At 53.0% G+C, this 22867-nt stretch overlaps 1 protein-coding gene across 1 annotated transcript in view; it reads right to left on the reverse strand.

Moving 5' to 3' along the window:
* The window catches only part of LOC138815654 (adhesion G-protein coupled receptor D1-like), a 93436-nt gene that overhangs the window by 48256 nt on the left and 22313 nt on the right, over nt 1-22867 (reverse strand). Inside the window, exons 6-13 of the mRNA XM_070005068.1 lie at nt 19585-19839; nt 15693-15754; nt 14364-14519; nt 13812-13871; nt 10345-10462; nt 9360-9470; nt 7808-7883; nt 6306-6447 (exon numbers count right to left, since the gene is read on the reverse strand). Coding sequence (XP_069861169.1) covers nt 6306-6447; nt 7808-7883; nt 9360-9470; nt 10345-10462; nt 13812-13871; nt 14364-14519; nt 15693-15754; nt 19585-19839 — 980 coding nt within the window. The remainder of the gene's footprint in view (nt 1-6305; nt 6448-7807; nt 7884-9359; nt 9471-10344; nt 10463-13811; nt 13872-14363; nt 14520-15692; nt 15755-19584; nt 19840-22867) is intronic.

The raw sequence follows: 22867 nt of genomic DNA on the forward strand, positions 1-22867 counted from the left end.
TGAGCTCATGAGGAGGGGCAAGGCAGTGCTGATCAGGAGGGGTGAGGCTGTGGCTGGTCAGTGATGAGGCTGTGTGCTGATCAGGAGGGGTGAGACTTTGAGCTCATGAGGAGGGGCAAGGCAGTGCTGATCAGAAGGGGTGAGGCTTTGAGCTCATGAGGAGGGGTGAGGCTGTGAGCTCCTGAGGAGGGGCAAGGCAGTGCTGATCAGGAGGGGTGAGGCTGTGAGCTCATGAGGAGGGATGAGGCTGTGGCTGGTCAGTGGTGAGGCTGTGTGCTGATCAGGAGGGGTGAGGCTGTGAGCTCCTGAGGAGGGGTAAGGCAGTGCTGATCAGGAGGAGTGAGGCAGCGTGCTCATCGGGAGGGGTGAGGCTGTGCACTGGTCAGGAGGCCTCTCCTCTGTTTCACTGTGACACTGCAGGTGCTAACCACTCACCGGCATACACACAGATGGAGAAGGCCATGGGGCCTCCATCGCTGCCCACCCAAACAGGCTGCTTCTGCCCCGTGGACTGTGGCTCAACATGCCTCCACAGCGCCAATGGTCAGCAGAGGACAGAGGGCTGAGGACACAGGGTCTCTAGAAGCTGGATTCTCTTCTGGACTTAAACCCAACAAGACTGACGAATATCTGGCCTCCCGACTGCTGTTTCCAGTCAGAGTTGGGACAAATCTTGTTCAGCAGCCACAAGAAGCCAGCAGCACACCCTTGTTCCAGAGAAAACAGTTGATGTGTCTGTCAATATCAAGTTTCTTAACTTACACAAGGCAAAAGTGGTCAAAATAAAGTTTGGGCTGGTGGACTGCAGCAGTGATGCACTGGTATCTGTGACTGGCTGGGAGCCCTGAAGTCACACCAAAGCAGGCATCTCATCCACTGATGAATACGGTATGCAAAGTAAAAGACACGCAGATGGCCAATCCTCTCAGAAAGGTGTCCAGTCTTATCAGTAACCAAAGGAATGCAGACAAAAATAAGCGGATGTGGCTTTTTGTCTATGAGAGATAGCACTAATGAGCTCCACTAGTGACAACATCAATTATTACTGCATTAATCTTTTTTTAACTTTTTTTTTTCACTTTTTAGGTATGGGGAATCAAATCCAGACTGTTGCAATTACTAGGCAAGTGCTTTGCCACTGAGCTGCATCCCTGCATTAAACTCTAGCATGGATTTCACCTGTAACAGCCAGGATAGCTCAGACCCTTGCCCAGCTCCACTGAGCTCCTGCATACAGGGAGGATGCATAGCGGAACATCCAGAAACACAGCCATGGAGACCAGTCACGATTTATGGCTCAGGGGACACTGCAGGGTAAGAGCAATGCTTATCTTGCTAACAAGTTGAGCAAGGTAAATTGGATATCCGTGGGTGGGAAATAAATCTTGACCCTAGTTCACAGCACATGCACATACAATTAGACAAGCGTCATAGATCTAAATGGGAAAGAGAGCCATAAATGCTTAGGGTAACACAGACGCCACATCGTGACCTTCAGGTAGATAAGACTCCTTGTCCAGGACACAAGAAGCATGGAGCTCAGGAGAAGAGCATGACGGGCTGGGTGCACTAAAACTTACAGCTGCTATTCATCAACAGTACTGTAAGAGCAAACAGGCAAGACCTGACCGAGGAAGAAATATGCCATCCATGGGTCCAACAAAAGACTCACATCCAAGACCTGCAAGAACTCCCAAAACCAGTAAGAAAAGTAGCAGCAGAAAAATGGGATAGGACAACTTAAAAGAAAAAGTACCAGAGGGCTGAGTGTGGTGGTACACATCTGTAATCTCAGCTGTGCACGAGGCAGAGAGGGGATGATCACCACCTGGGTTGGCTTGGGAAGTAAGAACCTCTCCAAAACATAAACTACAGCAAGAGCAGCTGGAGACGTGGATCAAGGGGCAGAGTGTGTGCCTAGGAAGCACAAGCCTTGAGTTCAAACAACAAAGGAGGCGTCAATCACTATGACCAATAAACACATAAAAAGGGACATCAACCTTGCAGGGAAAAGCAAATAAAAACCAGATGTGAAGACACTCACCACTCTGGCGGTGGACCTGGAAAGGATGTCTGCTCCTAGAACAGGGTGTGTGGAGTACGCTCTGCATCACTAGACACCTAGCTCTAACCCTTTCAGCCTAGGAGTCTACAACTCTCTTCCCTCCCTCTGGAGGGAGACACAAACCCTAAACCTCCAAAACAAACACTAAACCTCTGAATTAAACCCTAACCCTCCAAAGCCAATTTTAAAATGAAAAAAAAAACAAAACAAACATGTGGCCACTTAATCAGGGTAATATGCAGCCATATTAATCAGGCCATTGTGTGGGAACACAGGTTCCTTATGGTGTTTGTGATGCTGACACTCTGACCCAAGACGGTGATCAGACAGGTAAGTGGACTACAATGCAGCCATGAAAACAATCCCGAGTTCACAGCTACTGTTCTAGAGATGCACACTGCTGACCTAGGACTGGGGAGCTGTGAACAGTTTGCTGGTACAGCCCCCTCTACACAACCCCAAGGGCTCTCAGGCCCCTCAACCACTCTTGAGAAGGCAACTGAGGTGTCAGTGCCCACCTGTCATCTCCAGAAGGTGGATTCAATGGATGCTTAGCTATGTGCGTGTGTGCATCTGTGCATGTTTGAACGGCCATGTCTGGGCACCACCATATGCCCGGTTGGGTCAGCCTACTCCCTACTCCCTGAAGCACCAAAGATCAGCCCCATCAAGAGAAAGGAACTCCATAAGAGTTTTTCCTCATTTGCCACAGGCGTTAAAGAATTAACATTGCCATAATCCAGGTCCAAGAGACACCAAGAGAACAACCATGCTCACAACTCCCTCAGCCTGGCTCTGAACATGACTTGGGAAACAAACACAGGACTGCATTCATTAGCTCCAAACTGGAAGTGACTGGACGGTATGGAAGTGGACAGATGGAGTTTCACACGACTGTGCATGACCAGCCGCTCCTTCCACAGTGATACAGGCCTGCGATCCCAGGGGGTTTGGCTAGGCCTGGGCCTATCTGACTGTCACAGCTGGGAGGGGTGCTCCAGGCACCCAGTGGGTGGGGAGGGAATACTATATTTAGCACCCACGGCACTCAGGTGCTCAGCAGGGGTCTGACAGTCCTCAGTCTCCCCAGCTTAGTGCTGAGAGTAAGTCAAACTGGGTGATCAGCACCACTGAAAAACAGCAAACTATTGCACCGTACTGCACTTGAGTGTGACCCACAATATGACCTGCCCTGCAGAGGCACACCAAAGGGCATGCTAGCCTTGTGCAAAGCCTCTGGGGTCTAGACTTTTGCCCACTCCAGTGTCCCAGCCTCCCAAGACCATATGGAACACATGGAGGGAGATTTCTGTCCTTCTGGCAGAGGTTTAGGAAGGGAGACTATTGTCCTGCTCGGCCGCCAAGCCTCTGGAGCATGGGGGAGCCGACTTCCCCCTGCCTGGGCAGCCATGGGCCTCGTGTCCCGGCCACCGCGGGCCTGCTGTGGCGCAGGCTGGGGGGTGCAGCAGCGTGTCCCTCATGTCCCGGCCACCGCGGGCTGCCGTGGCGCAGGCTGGGGGTGCAGCAGCGTGTCCCTCATGTCCCGGCCACCGCGGACTGCCGTGGCGCAGGCTGGGGGTGCAGCAGCGTGCCCCTGGTGTCCCAGCCACCATGGGCCTGACGTGGCGCAGGCTGGGGGGTGCAGCAGCGTGTCCCTCATGTCCCGGCCACCGTGGGCTGCCGTGGCGCAGGCTGGGGGGTACAGCAGCGTGTCCCTCGTGTCCCCAGCCACCGTGGGCCTGCCGTGGCGCAGGCTGGGGGGTGCAGCAGCGTGCCCCCCTGTGTCCCGGCCACCGTGGGCTGCCATGGCGCAGGCTGGGGGGTGCAGTAGCGTGCCCCCCTGTGTCCCGGCCACCGTGGGCTGCCGTGGCGCAGGCTGGGGGTCAGCAGCATGTCCCTCGTGTCCCGGCCACTGCAGGCCTGCCGTGGCGCAGGCTGGGGGGTACAGCAGCGTGCCCCCCTGTGTTCCGGCCACCGTGGGCTGCCATGGCACAGGCTGGGGGTGCAGTAGCATGCCCCATTGTGCAGGAATCACCAGGTGCCCACTCAGGAACCTCAGCATTGGCCCATACCCCAGCCCTCAAGACTCTGGAGAGCCCCATCTGCTTCAATTTTGCTGTGACCTTGGGCCATAAGTCTCGTCAGAATAAACCACCATGACCCCTGCTCTGTGTTACCTCCCGTGATGGGTGGGGTGCCTTCCGAGTACCCTCTCAGTGTGTTCCCCTCAACAAGAGTCCATGGGAAATGTTGCCATCCAACAAATCAATGCAGCTTAGGACACTCTTCCAAATACTCCCAGAAACCAAGCGACCTTCAAAGAAAACTCCACAGCCTGGAGAACACTTGGCCAAGACACACTTCAATTACTATCCTCTTCTGCTATGATAAAAATTCCTCTCTGCTTCTTTTAGACAAGATTCCTTATTCAAGGCTTTCTTTGTTAAAAATAACCACAGTAACCGGACATTAACTAGGGCTGCGTTTTGTCCACCCTTTCTTTCTGGTTTCCAAATTGGCACCTTCTCCTGTGAACCTTCTGTCGACAGCTGGAGACTGGGGGCTGCACTGGGAGGCTCACTGCCTCCTCTGAGGAGCGAGGGCCTGGCCAGGGGATGCTCCGCAGCCCCGCCTCTCCAGCGCCTGTGTGGGTGGATGGGCAGCGCGACAGCCCATCTTCCAGAGCACAGCGGCTCGGTCCTGCCTGCAGCTCCGGGCCCCACTAGAAGCCATCCTGTCCCACCGCCTGGGTGCCCAACTCTCCTGCTATCTCTGTCCAGATGTTCCACGGCCACCACACCTGCTCCTGTGCCCACACTTCTCAGCTGTGCTGTGTGGGGAGTCGGGGGAGGGGGAATACACATGTGGGCAATGATTCCAGGCTTTTCTGCCTCCCAGAACTCTGCTCAGATCATAGGATCAGTGTCTAAGGCAATCTGTGTTCATTTAAACCAGACAGCTTTAAATGGCTCATCTTCAGAGATGAGTCTCACATGCACACAAACATGCCCCCCCCACACACACATGCATGCACACGCATACACATTTTCCAGGAAAGAGAAGCAGTTGGGGCTGCCATTCTGTTCTGCATGCACACCTTTCTGCTCTTTGTCACAGCACAATGACATGGCCAGGGGCCAGAATAAGGGAGCGGAAAGGACAGGGGTCTGTTTGTAAATACTTGGAAACAGCCTAAATGCCAGCAGGCAGGAGCGGATGGCAAGCCCTTCATTCGCCAAGGAAAAAATGTCAACTTCACAGATTAGTACAGACTGCCTGTGAGGTGCTGGGGAGACAGACTGAGGGGGCAAAGGTTCCTTTACTGCCTGCCCTTCTCAGGAGAAAGGAAGGGAGAAGAAATGACACTGGGACACAGAGACACAAGGTTAAAGGGAGGAACCATGGTTTTCCATTGCGAATCTTACACTTTATACCAGCCCGATGAACACCAAAGGGGTGTGAGTGTGCAGGTATGTACATGTGCAGACACAGAGATGCCAAAGCCAGCCTCTGGGCCAGGCCTTCTCCCCTCAGGAACCTAATCATGACGATGCCCACCAAAAACATCTGCTGTCACCCACCGGCTCTCTGCCCCACAGGGCAGCTAAACCTAGGCCACACAGAGGCGCTAGAGGCCATCAGAGGACCCTGCTGCGGTGCACAGCACCGACCAGACTGCCCTGTGTGCAGCTCACAACTTCTGAGCTGCATAGGAGGCTGTGTGCGTGCGTTGGAAGGGGGGGCACATACATGCATGCGTTAGAGGGGGGGGCACACACATGCATCTTAGGGGATGGTGGCACGTCAGATGCTCTGTGTTCCGGCTGCACTTTCCAATAGCAGTAAATTAAGAGTTAAGACCACAATGATGAAGGACCAGAGTGTGCAGATGCTCCTAAGGGCCAGGGACTGTTTCCCTCACTCAGAGTCTGTTCTGCAGCCTGTTTCCCACTGTCACTCAGGATAACTGAGAACCAGACAGCCAAAGATCCCACAGGACAGTGGCCACAGCCGTGTCTCACCACCGTGGCTGTGCTGGCTCATCCTCTCAGGCTCAGAGGCCCTGTCACCCAGAACAAGGCACGCCACAACTTCAGGTCATAGATAGGGTCTTGCTGCAGCTCAAGGCCCAAGGATGGAGTTTTGAGAAGGGAATACAACCCCTTTACCAACCCCAAGCCCCTTCACATGCACACAGCCAAAAACACCATGCAGCCAGAGTGGAAGGCACCCCACTCACCAGTGTGTGCCTGAGATGGACGGTGAGCAGGGGAGAACGGGACAGATTCTGGGAGAGAGCAGGCGGCGGGGACACCTCCAGGGAAATCAGGTGGCTAACCACAGAGAGCAGGCAGTCTCTGTAAAACGCTGCTTCGGAAATCCTGCCAAAGAAATGGAGACCGGTTCCAGCTGGAACTCCCTGGGAACAGGAGCTTTCTGAGGCCTGGGTCCTCGGGAGGAGCTGGGCTTTCTATCTTGCAACCTTGCTGCTCTCCATGGTGGATTTGAATCTGTCAGCTGAATTCTGCGGGTCAGTACCTTGTCTCTGAAGTCTGATACCAGAACTACAAGGTTAGATGCTGCTGGAAGAACAGAATCATCACACCAGGCTCTGGATCTCAGCACTGGGACCTCATTGCTGTGTGACCCTGGGCAGCTCACCCTGGCTGAACTTTCTTCCCTAGTTACCAAATGGTAAAAACAGGGATGGCAGCATCTGCTCCTTCCCTGATGGAAGTGCCTCAGTTTCCCTCCAGCAGGCAACCCTTCCTTACTCCATCACTGAGCTTGGAGCTGACTCCCTCTAGCTCAGAAGCAACCCTTCCTTGAGGTATGAACCAAACAGTACATCACAAGACATTGCTCAAGCCACAGTGCCACTCAGAGATGAGCACAGGACCCACAACACCCACGAAGACACAAGACTCAGGGCAGAGGGTGTCCCAAACCCACAAAGTTGGGGCAGGATGCTGAAGGACAAGGTCTCCCAGCTCAGAATCTCCTGGGGGGAGGGGTGGGGGACTGGCTGAGGAGGAAGCCCATTCCAGGGATGGATCCTGAGAGAGAGCCCCATCACAACTGAATGCTAGATCAAGCTGCTCCTGAGCTTATGTGATCCAATAAATTCTCCTTTTGTTCAATGTAGTCATTTAAACTAGATTTTCTGTTATATCCAATCTCCAGAAGCCTGCCTAATGTGCGTGGGGCTTGCCTTGTAGAATTAGAGGTGACTTTTATAGCCCTGAAAGCTCTTCAAGGCCAGAACCAAGGAGTGGGCACAAGGTGCCTGAATGAGGGATGGAAGGAGACCATGCTCAGGATCTGGGAGGACAGCACTGACCGGACCCAGGGCAAAAAAAGAGACTCCGGCCTGCCTCACTGCATCCAGTCCTGCGAGGTCAAGACTGAATCTTTGTCATAGGAACAAACTACAGGCAGCCCTCCAAGCATGGAGGATGGTCACCTGGCTACCCTTCTAGTCTGCAGATGTGGAACTGAGGCTCAAGCAGCTAATGCCACATGGTCAATCTTTGTGGGGTCTCTGCCCTGTGCTCCAGAGCCCCATATAACCTGCCTGCTCTAGGTTCTGTTGGATCCCAGTGCAGGGTCCTGCGTCTCCTCCAGGCGGCCACGGGCCGTACTCCCTCCAACTGTGAGGTGCTGGAGTTCTCTAAGCAAAGTGCTGTGCCTGTGCATGGCAGCATGGGCGCATCACTGAGGTTAGCTGCCCAGGCGACTCACCGTGTGCTGGCTGGCGGGATGCTGTGCAGGTAGTGGTGTACAGAATGGTAGAGGAGGCCCACGATGGTGGTCCAGGCTGTCGGAAAAACAGAGATCACTTCAGGACCCCGCAGGGGAGCAGCAGATTTACCTGCCAGCCATGCTCAGCATGGCTGAGCCTTAGGCCCAAGGCAGCTCCTTGGTGGAAGAAAACGAAGGACAGCAGGAACAGCGACTATAGGAGCAGCAGTGCCATGGTTGTTCCAAGGAGTGCCCAGCAGCAGACCCCAGCTTTGGGGAGAGCTGAGATGCCAGAGCCCTGAGGGCAGACGGGCACTCCATGGGCTCTTCTGGGAAGTGCCCTTTGCCAAACGTGTGGGAGGGAATACCGTCTGCACAAAGGGAACGCCCTCTGCACACACTTCTGGCCATCTTGACCCTGGAGGTGGCAGGAGGAGGCGCTCAGGCTCTCAGGTGCTGGCAGCCACCCGGCGTTCACACACTTGACAGCTGGGTCCTCCTCTGCCCTGCATTCCATCTTGAAAAGGTGAGCATGTGTCCCCTGTTCTCCCACGCCACAGGCACATGGCAGCCTGTCATCCAGGCTGCTACACACAGTGATACTTCAGACATGACTCCTGCAACTCACACGTCAACCACCATGCACCAGGCACTGCTACACACAGTTTGCTTTTTGGTCCTGTTACAGTATCAGGAGGAGGACACTGTATTTCCCAGGTACAAATGCTCAGTAATTTGCCCAAGCCATAGAGTCAGCAGTGGCTGAGCCCAGGTTCCAGCCCGAGTCAAGGCTTATCATCAGCATAGCTGCTCCCAAGCATGAAAAGTTTCTACATGTGGAGAACTCTGGGCACCCGACACATCCTGCACCCAGACGTGGAGGACCCAGCCCTCAGCAGGGCTGGTGGGGTCTCTCCCTGGGGACAGAGCACACCTGTGTCCTTACCAGGGGAGCTGGAGGCCAGCAGGCTGTCCTCCAGGTCATAGGCAGAGAGCGAGTGGAAGGAACTGGGCACTCAGGGAGGGGCAGAGCGGCCTGGCTGGCCTGGGCTCCATCCCTTGGGCAAGGACCAGGTATCCAGGTGTTGAGGCCGAGGAATTGGTCTCCACTGTTCATGGTCCAAGTGGGTAAGGCCTGTGAAGGCAGATCCACCTCTCCAGGCACTAGAGGGGACCTGCACCCCGACAGGCTCCCACCAGAGTTGCTTGTCACAGGACTTGACTTAGGTTGCCTGGTATTGGTACCTGGATCCTGAACTAACCCCTCACCTAACCATAGCACTCTATCTGGGGAGAGGAGACAGCCTGTTATCTTTGCCTGGTAGGAGCTAAGCAGACCTGGAGACACTCCAGACCCACCTGGATGCAGATTCCCAGAGCTCCATCTCGAATCCCTGTCCAGTCCATGGATGGCACAGTCAGGGCTTCCAGAGGCACCCACCCAAGCAAGGGCTTTGAGACTGGCTGTCCAGCACTCAGGGGTCCTGGCATCAGGGATCTTTAGCCCACTAGTAGCACCCCGGTATCCTTCAGAAAGTCCATTCACACTTACCTGGGCTGCGAAGGGCCTCACGGGGAATCTCGATATAGCTCTGCCCATGGGCAGGGAAGCGGTAGTGAAGGGCGCTCAGGGTCTGGGGCAGGACCCTGGCCACAGAGAAGTCTACGGGAGGAACGTTGAGGGGACCAGGTCAGAAAGCTCACAGGCCGCAGGAAACAGGCTGAAAATCACACTGGTATTTGCTTTAACCAAGTAAATTCCCTGTGGAGTGCAAGTCCCCTGAGAAAAAGTGGTAGTAAGCAGATACATGCACATGCACACACCTATGTGCATGGACATGTCAGCACAGGCATGTGCATTCAAGCACCACACATGAAGAAAGGCTCTTGCTGAAAGAATGCCCTCCCTCCTGCCCTCTGAAGTCAGCCCTCTCAATAGTCAGCCATGACGGAAGCAGGGGTGAGATGGTCATTGTGTGCACGTAGCCTCATGATGACGGAGCATATGCTAGGTGGCTGGCCAGTCCTGTCCAACCTCTGAGAGCCCATGAGGAGTAGCAAGATGAAAACATCAGGGCCTCAACTTTGGGCAGCAGGCAGACCACCATGGCATGGACCTCCTGGCCGGCAGACATCCAGTGCTGCCCTGTGGTGAGCTGCAGGTGGTGTCAGCTCCTGTATGTACCACAGAATGGTAGTGCTCACAGACGAGACTGGGAAGACTGGCCATGCCGTCATTGGAACCCGATTCTGCTATTCACCATCCACCTTTGGTTGTGGCTTCTGTTTCATTCTGAACCTAGACAGCCATGACGAGACAATCCATTCCTGTGAGGCTCACGTGTACATAACGAATAACACCTCTACCCTGATACGCGTGTGCATTTGCCTTCAGCTATGACTGTACAAGGCAATGCGATTCAGGAAAATGGTGAGGTCCACCTCAACTCTTGACTTTGGGGGCTCAAACAGCAAGAACCATAGCAGGCCAGCACCCTACACCCTCCCTGCACAGGCCCCCCAGTTGTGACACCTACCTGCCAGGGAGGAAGAGCCTGCCAGAAAGACCTGAGGCCGGGTGGAGTGCAGGTTGGAAGATACATGGCCCATGACAGTGTCGATGGTGTTGATCAGGCCTAGCACCAAAGTGTTCTCCTGCAAGCAACAGACATGAAGGGGCCATGAGGGTCCCCTCGGTCAGCAGAGAGAACAAAATCACACCTCCCACAGAAGCCACAGAAAGTGAAGTCCCAGTATCCCGCCCCCTCAGGAAGGGAGATGGAGACAGTCCCAGCATCCCACCCCACAGGCTGGGATACAGAATAGCGTCCCAGCATCCCGGCCCTCAGGCTGGGAGGTGAGTCCCAGCATCCCGGCCCTCAGGCTGGGAGGTGAGTCCCAGCATCCCGGCCCTCAGGCTGGGAGGTGAGTCCCAGCATCCCGGCCCTCAGGCTGGGAGGTGAGTCCCAGCATCCCGGCCCTCAGGCTGGGAGGTGAGTCCCAGCATCCCACCCCACAGGCTGGGAGGTGAGTCCCAGCATCCCACCCCACAGGCTGGGAGGTGAGTCCCAGCATCACCCCACAGGCTGGGAGGTGAGTCCCAGCATCACCCCACAGGCTGGGAGGTGAGTCCCAGCATCCCGGCCCTCAGGCTGGGAGGTGAGTCCCAGCATCCCGGCCCTCAGGCTGGGAGGAGAGTCCCAGCATCCAGGCCCTCAGGCTGGGAGGTGAGTCCCAGCATCCCTGCCCTCAGGCTGGGAGGTGAGTCCCAGCATCACCCCACAGGCTGGGAGGTGAGTCCCAGCATCCCGGCCCTCAGGCTGGGAGGTGAGTCCCAGCATCCCACCCCACAGGCTGGGAGGTGAGTCCCAGCATCCCACCCCACAGGCTGGGAGGTGAGTCCCAGCATCCCACCCCACAGGCTGGGAGGTGAGTCCCAGCATCCCACCCCTCAGGCTGGGAGGTGAGTCCCAGCATCCCACCCCTCAGGCTGGGAGGAGAGTCCCAGCATCCAGGCCCTCAGGCTGGGAGGTGAGTCCCAGCATCCCTGCCCTCAGGCTGGGAGGTGAGTCCCAGCATCCCACCCCACAGGCTGGGAGGTGAGTCCCAGCATCCCGGCCCTCAGGCTGGGAGGTGAGTCCCAGCATCCCGGCCCTCAGGCTGGGAGGTGAGTCCCAGCATCCCGGCCCTCAGGCTGGGAGGTGAGTCCCAGCATCCCACCCCACAGGCTGGGAGGTGAGTCCCAGCATCCCACCCCTCAGGCTGGGAGGTGAGTCCCAGCATCCCGGCCCGCAGGCTGGGAGGTGAGTCCCAGCATCCAGGCCCGCAGGCTGGGAAATGGCCATGGCCCAAGGAGCTCAGAGCAGGGACATGGGTCACACTGACCATAGTACTGCTCCACTGCTGCTGAGACAGACACTCTGAGCCCTCCAAGCCCTCGGCAAGTCCCGTCCACTTCATGAGGACAGCCAGTGGCCCTGGGCCTCCCCAGCCTTAGGACACTGGCAGTACTCTGTGAAGGGCTGGCTGGTTCAGAAGTACCACATACTGGAAGCACTGGAGACTGCATCTTCTCTGGCCTCCTCTTTCTACCCCTCTGCATCCCCAGAGAGAGAGCAGCCCTGACACTGCCCTTGGAAGATCAGGTCCCTCCAGTTTACACAGCTCTGCTGCTAGACCCTATGTCCACCTCAGGCTGACCCTTCTGGGTCCTTGGGGACAGAACAAGGAAAAGGATCTGTTCTTAGACTCCCTGTACCAGGCCCTGCTCTGCCTTCCCTGTGTCTCCTCCCACCTTTAGCCTTGCAGATGACATATCTGTCTCAGCATTCCACAGTCCCTCACCAATCCATTCTTTGGAGAACTCAATGAGCTGGAAATAGAATGCAGAGGCCAATTTCAGGCATCATCTTTAGGCAGGTGGCCTGATTTCAATCAGCCAAGCAGCTCTGCACACAAGGGTCTATGTCTCCAGCATGCATTTCAGTTGGGAACAGATACTTAATTCTCTTTAATGCACATCAGAGCCTGCCGAAGCCCATAGAGTTCCATGATTATTCATATTTTGCAGAAGATCTCCATATTTTGCATTCAAAAAAAGTTCATTTCAATGAATGCAGAAACTCATCTGTCTGAGTCCCCCACCTGCTGTCCCCTTGTGACTCCCTGGCTGTAGCCTGTGCACAGCATCCTTTTGAAATTAAAACCTTGAGGGGTAGTGCTTTCTTAAAGACAGAATCTATTTCTCAGTAATACTGTACTGACTTACATTCTAAACACTTTCTTCTGCTTCTGCCAATGTTCAACAATCTCATTTCATTTGAAGTTGTTCAAATAAGCAGCTCACCAAATGCAAATAACTCACTCAGCCTTATTAATAAAGAAGGGAATGAGACACTGCCTCTAGAGCTGGAAATCAGTCTAGAATACATGTAATGGTGAAGGGTCAGGGGCAAGAATGCTGTAACAGGTACTTCTGGTCCAGACCCTTCAGGGCCAAGGCTTGGGAATCCTGCCAGCAGCCCAACATCTTCTGTTACCCTGGCAACAGAAGATGGACAGTAGAGCCAGGGCCTGAGACACTGCATGGAGAGGAGTCTCCTCTGACCCAGGGCAGACTCCTGTGCCTGAAAAGTAGGCGTCCTCTGAGCTAGGCTGTTGCAACGTGGGACTCTGTTGTTACTGTAGTGGTCAAACCCATCCTGACTAACACACAGCATGCAGAAGATTCTAAGGAAAAATAGGCTCAGTCAGACATACGTGTGTGTGTGTGTGTGTGTGTGTGTGTGTGTGTGTGTGTGTGTGTGTGTGTGTGTGTGTGTGTGTGTGTGTGTGTGTGTGTGTGTGTGTGTGTGTGTGTGTGTGTGTGTGTGTGTGTGTGTGTGTGTGTAATGTAGATGCATATGTAAGAACTGAAACTAAACTATAAGGGATGTACACAAGACTGACTTAGTCTTAACATTTGAGGTGATTTTCATGCTACGTACTTTTTTATGATTGTCGCTTTCCAACTTCTCCATAGTTATTTACTGACATATGCTTTAAACAGGTAAAAATCAATAAGTCTTTTAGAAATAAAAGAAAATCGCTCTACCTGCTCCCTGGTTATTTTAGCTGCAGAGAACAAGAGCTTCTTGTTTTCACACTTTAATTGTAACACCATAGCATGCTCTATTTTCACTTTACTCAGAGATCTGTAAATACCAAATATGTTTCTTCAGTACTATTCAAGAATGGTACGATGTTTTAAAAGTATAATACAGAAAATGACAAAGATCAACTCCTGAAAGGAAAGAAGTCACCCCACTCCTCCCATAGGACAGGGACACATCAATGACTGATGCTACAGGGCCCTCTGCTAGGCAGAGGTCAGCTGATACCCTGGTAAAATGAGCTTGGTGTTCCAGAAGGCAGCTAGATCTGGGCAGGGCTATCATGCCACTTCTAGGAGACAGAATGGTTCCCTGGCACACACATCTTCAGATTAAACTGTTTCTTCTCTTACCTCTGATGTGTAGGTCCAGCTGGGCAGGAGAAGAACTTGGCCCACCGTTCTGAGGAAGGTCTACAGGGGAAAGTGGCCCCGGTTAGTGCACACCCTGAGGCCTCCACTTGGAACCCACCAGGCCTCTAGGGGTCAAAGGCTATGTTCTGCATACAGTGGAAAGCAATAATGGGTCACATTAGCGCATTAAAGTATCAGGCTGTATCTTATAGATGCCATCCCATTCGGTCACTGTAAAACCAGTGACCACCATGTGGTGTCATAGTAAAGCCAGCCCACTGTGAGGATGCAGCTGTGACACATTCATCTGTTTTCATAACTAGTAAGCTCAGTGCCCACAGGCCAGTGCCCCACACACCCACATCCAGTCAGGTATTCTGTCCACTTATTCTTCCCTTCCCTGACAGGAGGCCCAAGAGGGTAGGGAAGCAGCAGCATGGAGGGGTTTGTATTATGATTGAATACATATAAGGCATCAGCTGTACCATCAATGTTTAGGTCAAGGCCCTGGTCCTGTTTTTAACAAGACTAGTGATTCCTGGGCTCTGTTACCTCCGTGAGGTTCAGTGCTGTTTCTTCAGAGAGGGACTTGTTGGGTAGGCTGCGTGACACATTTTGAAGATAGCGCAGTACAATTCCAGGTCTTTCGAAGTTCTTCCTCTCCTCTGTCAGGTTGGCTATGATGGGATGGTAGGCATCTGTGGGCACCTGAAGGAAATTGGCCATGTGACCTTCTGCTGAGCACTAAAGCCAGATAAACTGTACAAGTGCGGGGTCATATACTGGAGCCATGGCTAGAATCCTAAGATAGTAATGACATGGCACACTGAGGCACAGCACTACATCCCCACAACTACGGTGATTCAGTCCATGAACTGAGTGTAGACCAGCTTAAACATGATAGCACCAGGGAGAGGCTGACAGGGATGGGGTGGGGTGGGGAGACCTGGAAAGAGACTGACAGGGATGTGGGGGTGGGAGGAGACAGGGGAGAGGCTGATGGGGATGGGGGGACTGACGAAAGGCAGATGGGGGACAGGGAGAGGCTGACAGGGATGCAGACAGAGGAGAAGCTCACAGGACACAAGAGGACTAGGACTCCAGCCCATGCAGACACTCAAGTGCATACTTGCCACTGAAGCTCTCAGGCAAAGAGAGTTCTTTGGCTACTCATGCAAGTTTGAGTGGGCAATACTTTTTCTATGAATCCTTTCCTCCAATTCCAAAAGGAAAGACAGGATGGGGGAGCTGATCAGGGAGGCACTCAGGAGGCAGCCCTGGTGGAGCTCTGCTCTGCCGCCTTCACTTTTAGGTAATGGAGGTGACTAGAGACAGTAACGAAGAGTGTCCTTTCTTCAGTCACTCTTGGCACCTAGAATCAGCCCTGAAGCTGGCTTCCCTCCCGTCATTTGTTATTTCTTCTCAGACGCTGCACTCCTAGTCTGAGAGCACTCAGGCTAAGCAAAACCTGAATGTTGGGGGGGGGGGGGGCGGGGAGTGGCGGGAGGAGAGAGACTGATGTGAGGCTGCTAGCCACACCTGAACACACTCCTGGCATGGACTGACATGAAGCTGCCAGCCTCACCCTGAATGTGCTCCTGGCATGGAGGGCTCCTGGGCAGATCACTGGGGGTGTGCCTGGGAAGGGCATATCTTGTCTATGTCTACCTTTCTCAGCTGCCAGGAAATGGGCAGCTTTCCTCCACTCTACTATGATGCTTCAGCCTTTCAGACTCAGACTCAAGCAAAGGAACCGGCCCACCCTGAACTGAGCCTCTGAAACCATGAGTCTAAAGCTTCCCCCCCTGGCTGTCTTCCTGCTATCTGGTCACAGAGGTGGAAAGCTGCGGACACATGAGGACAAAAGAAATCCCAGCTCACCATGGTGTAGGCTGTGGGGGTCACGAAGAAGCTCGGTGGTGTTGAAGACAAAGCATGTTTTCCTGGAACAAACCAACCATGCCTCAGCAAAGGTGCAACAGGACTGCCCTTCCTCCCCTCAGGAAGTTCTGTCCTTATTTAGAAGTTACCAGCTGGAGATATTCAGACAGCTCAAAATGTCTGGAGTAGGAATGTTGCTTGAAAGATAAGATTAATATATTAGCTAGATTAATTAACATAGCTGGAGTATGTAGATTCTCCCAGCTTAAATTATTTTCCCACTTATATTCTAAACTGTTTTGAAGGCTGGGAAGGTGGCTCAGTGGTAGAGTGCTTGCCCTGCAAGCATGAGGCTCTGGATTCGATTCCTTAGCACCACATAAGCAGAAAAAGCCAGAAGTGGCGCTGTGGCTCAAATGCTAGCCTTGAGCTGAAGAGCTCAGAGACAGTGCCCAGGCCCTATGACCAACAAAAAATAAATAAACTGTTTTGAACAGCCTTCATGCAAGTTATCATATAAAAACAATTATTAAGCCGCGTGCCAGTGGCTCACGTCTGTAATCCTAGCTACTCAGAAGGCTGAGATCTGAGGATCACGGTTCAAAGCCAGCCCAGGCAGGAAACTCCGTGAGACTCTTATTCCAATAAACCACTAGAAAACTGGAAGTGGCGCTGTGGCTCAAGTGATAGAGTGCTAGCCTTGAGCTGAAGAGTGCAGAGACAGTGCCCAAGCCCAGAGTTCAAACCCCATGACCGACCAAAAAAAAAAAAAATTATTCAAGGTATCACCAACTTTAAATAAGGACAGGAAAAGAGGCACAGACTCGCCGGAGATAAAATAAAGAGCAGTGCTTCCCCTGGGAGAGAGGAAGGGAGACTGAACCCCCAAAGAGTGGGCAGAAGAGCTCACAGATGACTTCATGTCACTATGATCTCTGAGACCAAGGTGAGGCCACGTTACTGGTCTGTCTCTTCCACCAACTTCCTAGATAATCCTCTTCATTCTTGGAAACTAACTCAAGGTTGCTTTAGGTGACCTGAGGAAATTATATCACTTCCCTTGCTGGCTTGGAAGTGGCAGGGCTTTGGGCTTGGCTGGGTGACAGGAGGGGCCGTCCTGACACTGATGGAAGAGCTTTGTTCTCTATGTCAGAGTGACATTCGCTCCAAGGGGTTAGAGAGTAGCCACAGCAAACTTACACTAACTCATGTGAGGCCACTAAATCCAGGGAAAGTAAAGTCTCCCCTGTTGGTGGTGACCACGTGAAGCCTGAGAAGCAACACTCGGCCTAGCTCAGCCCCACACTGCCCCACCCTGCAGGCAGCTGGCAGATGCAGTGAGTTCCTGGCATACACAGACGCTGTCTTCAAATTGCATGGCTCTGCGCACAGCCTTCACTTTCTCCACTTCCCTGCAGAGGAGCTGCTTCTCATCCCAGTGGCCAGGGCAGGGTGACAGATGGTCAGCACTCTGCTTTCTAAGGAAAGGCCACTCCTATGCACCTGGACAGGTCCATCAGGAAACGGCATCGGCTCCAGACGATGGGGTTAGAAGGAGGCGTCCCCTCAGACAGGGCACTCATAGCAATGCCTTCTCTGAGCATCTGCGGTCCTCTCACAGCTGCCTAAGAACAGTTTCTACAGGTTGGATTTCAGCTCCAATGTCAGCCTGTGCATAGCTGACCCAGCCCTGTCATGTTGAGCCAGCTGAGCCATGGAGAGTTGGGCTGCACACAGGACCTTCCAGAGGCCTTCTTCAGTTTTCTTCAAAAGCTTGGTCTCCAAAACCCAATCTCTGCATGAGAAAGGAGCTGATAGCTATGGACACAGCTTGAGACAGGCACAGGAATTATCTCAGGAGCTCTAAGTGTTCAGAGCCACTGTCTAACATCACCTTCCCTACATGTGGAGGGTCCAAGAGGGCCTGGGGCACAAAAGGCCTGGAGGAAAGGACCAGAAACAACTGCAACTCTTCCCAATGTCAGTAAAACAGGCACCTGCCAGGAAGTCAAATCTGTTTGTGATACAAACAACACCTTAGTCTCAAAGTGACAACTCTTGAGTCCCGGGCAACAAAAAGCAAAACATTGATACCACTTTCCCTTCTACTGGACACGATGATCCTATCCCTTCTGTGAAAGTAACTGAGTCCCATTTTCCTTGGTGAAGGCTACAGGACAGAAATGCCCAGAGCTGCCCTGGACACTGCTCCCTCTTCTGAGGCCCACATCTCCAATCACCCTTTGGGGATCCCCTCTCCTGCAATGTTTGGACCAGGCTGACCCCTGCTGTGTCCAGGGATGAGTTGGACTCAGGAATAGCTAATCAGAACCATCATATACAACCACAGGAATTAGCTGAACAAGCCAACCACACTCAGGTCCCACCCAGCTGTGGGAGGTGATGGGGAAGGGAGGCTCTGTATTTCTGCTGAGGTTGCTGAGGGGAGGATGTGACCCACGAGGGGATACAGCCATCTTGGCAGCCACAAGATCATTTAATATGGACAAAGGCAGTGTCAAGACAGACTCATAGTAGCAGAGATTGGGACATGAACCCAACCAATTCTGAAGCAAATTCTCCCCTAGACTTTTCATTGTGTGAGATAGGAAAACAGCAAAATAACAAATGGTCTTCTTGGCTGAAGTGGTTCTGACCTGGGTTTTCTCCCACCCAGTCAATAGTGGCCCAATGAGGTCAGGTCCTGACCAAGGGTGGACCAGGCTGTGGGACCTGGCTCCTACCGCATGGGTCCTAACTGCCCCTGGGTGCTAGGGCAGCTCACCAAATGTGTAAGGGGCACACATGGTAACTGTCATTTCCTGACAGACTGCTCTCTGTGTAAACAGAGAAGTGGTGAGCACAATGGTGATAGAATCATGCGTATTAATTTTAAATCCATCAAAGGCTCTCTGGCAACATGCCACGTTCCTTGCATGGTGCCAGTGGCCTGGTAATTTGTCACACTTTGTCTTTGCAACACCCCCAGGAAAGGAGGTGACGGTATATTTACCGAATTTTACAAAGGAGAAAACTATGAGCAAAGAGATAAACATTGTACAATTCTATTCGTATGGAATTGACAGAACAGGTAGGCCATGGGGCAGACAGACGGGTCTGTGGCTGCCAGAGGCTGGAAGGAGGGAAATGGCAGGTGACTGCCAAAGGGGCACAGGGTTTCCTTTGGGAGAGTCCAATGTTTTAAAACTAGATGAGGGTAGTGGCCACACTACAGATTTAATTTGCTAAATGACACTAAATTACTCACGTTTAAATGGTTGTTAATGGGATTTACTTTTTACCACAAACTTTAAAAAGTCCCATGTTTAGCACAGTAAAAGTCTGAACCTTGATCCACCTGCCCACAGCCCCTGCTCTGTACCAACCTGTAAGGGGCATCTTTGGGGCTCACAGGGCTGACCAGGGAAAATGGCTCAGGAGAGGTTTGTGGACCAAATGCACTAATGCACCCCATGTTTATTATCCAAAGCTTTCTGAAACCATCCATCACATACACCTCGAAGCCCTGTAGTACTCAGGACATTTTTAATCACAGAGTATCTCTGGTGAATTGGTGAATTTATCTTAGGGAACAGGTGTTCTGGAAAACAACTGTATTTATCAGGCTCACTATGATATAGCTCACACCTGCAGCACTGCTGGCTGTGACCAAGGAGACTGGGAAGGAGGGATGCTGAGAAGAGGGCCCCAGGACCAGCCCTCATCCCACCTCAGCCCTCCCACTCACTGGCCAGTGGCCCCGCCCACAGCCACTCGCTCACTGGCCAGTGGGCTCTGTCCACAGGCCGCCCACTCACCGACCAGTGGCCGTGTCCACAGGGCACTCACTCACTGGCCAGTGGCCCCGCCCACAGGCCGCCCACTCACTGACCAATGGCGGCTGTGAAGTACATCTCAATCTCCTCTGGAGTCAGGGCCCGTTCCCAGATGATGAACTCGTCAAAAGCTCCGTTCTCATATCGCTTGCTGTGGTCCTGCTCAGAGCCAATCACCAGGTTGACGTGGGGCTCGCCATAGGTGTGCGACACCTTCCCGCTTGGATCAGAGGTGCTCAGGGTGCCATTGACATAGACTTTCAGGCCCTCCTTGGATTTCCATGTAAACAGGATGTGAGTCCAATAGGGACCTGGAAAAGAGAGACACTTGTGAGAGCCATCGGAAGGAGTGTTGTGCCTCGGGCTCTGAGAACAGCCCTCTCTCTCAGGATGACTGGTAACTTAATGTAGGGCCTGAGGCACAAGTTTAGTCAGTTTTAGCAGTTCTTTTGCTTCCACCCTTGAATTTTCACATGCGAGTCACGAATTTAAATCCTGACAAAGGTTGATTAAAAAAAATAATAATAAGGCAAGACAAAGAGCCTCAGCCACTTAGACCATGAGTTCATTGTCAGGAACAAGACAAGGGTGCTCTCACAACTTTTCAACTTCCTACTGCCAGTCCTGGCTAATACAAGATGGCAAAAAAAAAAAAAAAAAAAAGAGGAAAAATGTATACACAGGTGGAGAAAGATATAATAAGCTATCTTTGTTTGCAGATGGTATGTGACTATGTAAAAACCCTGAATACACTGACAACAACAAGAACTGAGCTAGGCAGGTCACACAAGCCTATACACAAGGCCTAAGCCAAGGAACGCCAGGAGTGGACCTCTGTATGACCATGACGTGTTAATGCAGGCCAGCGGCACCTGTGGGTGCCAACTGTGGGCAGAGGCGGAGACACACAGGATCGCTCTATTCTTTGCACTCAGTTCTGCTGTGGATTGAAAGGTCTGTTGAGAACCACAACAGCACACCGTCCAGCTGTACTGGCCAAGCCAGCAGAAGCCAAAGAGCTGCAGCAGGGAGCAGCTGAGAGTGGAAGCCTCCTTGAGGACCAGGTCTGGACGCTGACTGGCCAACTGAGGTTGGCTGCCCCATCTGGAAGGCAAACCTGCACCCACCATTCACACCAGAGGTCAAGCCCATGTACTGCCGGTCTTTTTATTTCCAAGCAAAACTGGGAAACCCCCATGCTAAAATGAAATCATAACTAATGGCTGAAACTCACCCAAAGTATTTTTAATACTACTTAGGCAATCACAGAACACGACCATAAAACCTCTGAGGTCCTGGGCCCATGGCCTGTGGTGTCGGTCTCAGCTATGGCACAGAATGGCACAAGAGCCATCTAGGCAAGTGCGGTAGGCTAGGCCAGCCCATCATGAGGAAGCCCCTCCTCTTCCAGCCTGAGAGCCATGTTCATGTATGAGAAGATCTTATACCACTCTGAGGGCAGCTTGCTGCTGCCCAAAGGGGCCCTGTTGTTTATGAGCTCTGTGTAAGAAGTTCTAATGGGCTTGCTGCAGAGAAACAGGGCAGCCCTTCTAAATAACACAGCACCCGCCACCCAGCCATTGAGGATGACCAGCAATTACATCAGGGCTTCTTACTCAGGATTGTGCAACATTCTAAATAATTTTAAGTCTCTGGAGGACACTGGGATCCTAAACAGGCCCACAGTATTATTACTCTGGATTCTGAAAATAACAAATCCCTTCAATGTACAAATGAAGAACATATTTCCCTGCAGAGATGTTTACAAAATCTCTCCATTTCCCTGCGTGAAAACCGTAGAGTTTATCTTAACACGTGTTAAAGTTCAAAAAACCTGCCAGGTGCCTCACATGATTGTCCCAAGGTGCACTGGGATGAGGCTCTTATACACACACAACTCTGACAGCAAGCAAGAGATGGTATGGGTCACAGCTGAGGTTCCAACAGTACTATGTACGGCGGAGTACAGGCGGCCGTGGGGATCCAAGAGGGCAAATCTGGAGTGTGTTAGGAGCACAGGTAGAGGCATGGCCTCAACTGCAAATGAAAGACCCAAGCACAGGTGGTAAGAACCTGACTGCACACACTGCCAGGCACAGAGGTGGGATCTAGGTAGACCATGTAATAAGTGAGTCACAACTTCCCTCCAATGAACCAGAAATAAATTTCCCAAAATACTTCAAAGGTACCTCTTTTCTACGGAGGCCTCCATCTTCAGCTTCCTCCCGCCCCTCCACCTTTGCCCAGCCCTTTCTGGTCCCCGCCTGGCCTGCCAACTGAAATCCCCCATGGCCAAGTCTCTGCCTTTTCAAAGTCCACTGTGGACCCTCCCTAGCCTTCCTTGTTTTCTCCTACACCTCAGACTCAGGCCCAGTAGATGACCTTCAAGGCCTTAATAAGGACCTGAGGACCTTCCCACCCCCATCAAGCTCAGCATCTCAGCATCTCTGCCTCTTTCCAGTGTCCCTAGTGCCACCACCACCAAGACCACCAGTCCTCAGTCCTCCTCCTCCATCACCAAGACCACCAGTCCTCAGTGCTCCTCCTCCATCACCAAGACCACCAGTCCTCAGTGCTCCTCCATCACCACCAAGACCACCAGTCCTCAGTGCTCCTCCTCCATCACCAAGACCACCAGTCCTCAGTGCTCCTCCATCACCAAGACCACCAGTCCTCAGTGCTCCTCCACCACCAAGACCACCAGTCCTCAGTGCTCCTCCACCACCGAGACCACCAGTCCTCAGTGCTCCTCCTCCACCACCAAGACCACCAGTCCTCAGTGCTCCTCCTCCACCACCAAGACCACCAGTCCTCAGTGCTCCTCCTCCATCACCGAGACCACCAGTCCTCAGTGCTCCTCCTCCATCACCGAGACCACCAGTCCTCAGTGCTCCTCCTCCATCACCGAGACCACCAGTCCTCAGTGCTCCTCCTCCATCACCAAGACCACCAGTCCTCAGTGCTCCTCCTCCACCAAGACCACCAGTCCTCAGTGCTCCTCCTCCATCACCAAGACCACCAGTCCTCAGTGCTCCTCCTCCATCACCAAGACCACCAGTCCTCAGTGCTCCTCCTCCATCACCAAGACCACCAGTCCTCAGTGCTCCTCCATCACCACCAAGACCACCAGTCCTCAGTGCTCCTCCTCCATCACCAAGACCACCAGTCCTCAGTGCTCCTCCATCACCAAGACCACCAGTCCTCAGTGCTCCTCCACCACCAAGACCACCAGTCCTCAGTGCTCCTCCACCACCGAGACCACCAGTCCTCAGTGCTCCTCCTCCATCACCAAGACCACCAGTCCTCAGTGCTCCTCCTCCATCACCAAGACCACCAGTC

The sequence above is a fragment of the Dipodomys merriami genome, unplaced genomic scaffold (assembly GCF_024711535.1).
Source record: "Dipodomys merriami isolate MVZ:Mamm:240054 unplaced genomic scaffold, mDipMer1.0.p SCAF_655, whole genome shotgun sequence".
NCBI lineage: Eukaryota > Metazoa > Chordata > Mammalia > Rodentia > Heteromyidae > Dipodomys > Dipodomys merriami.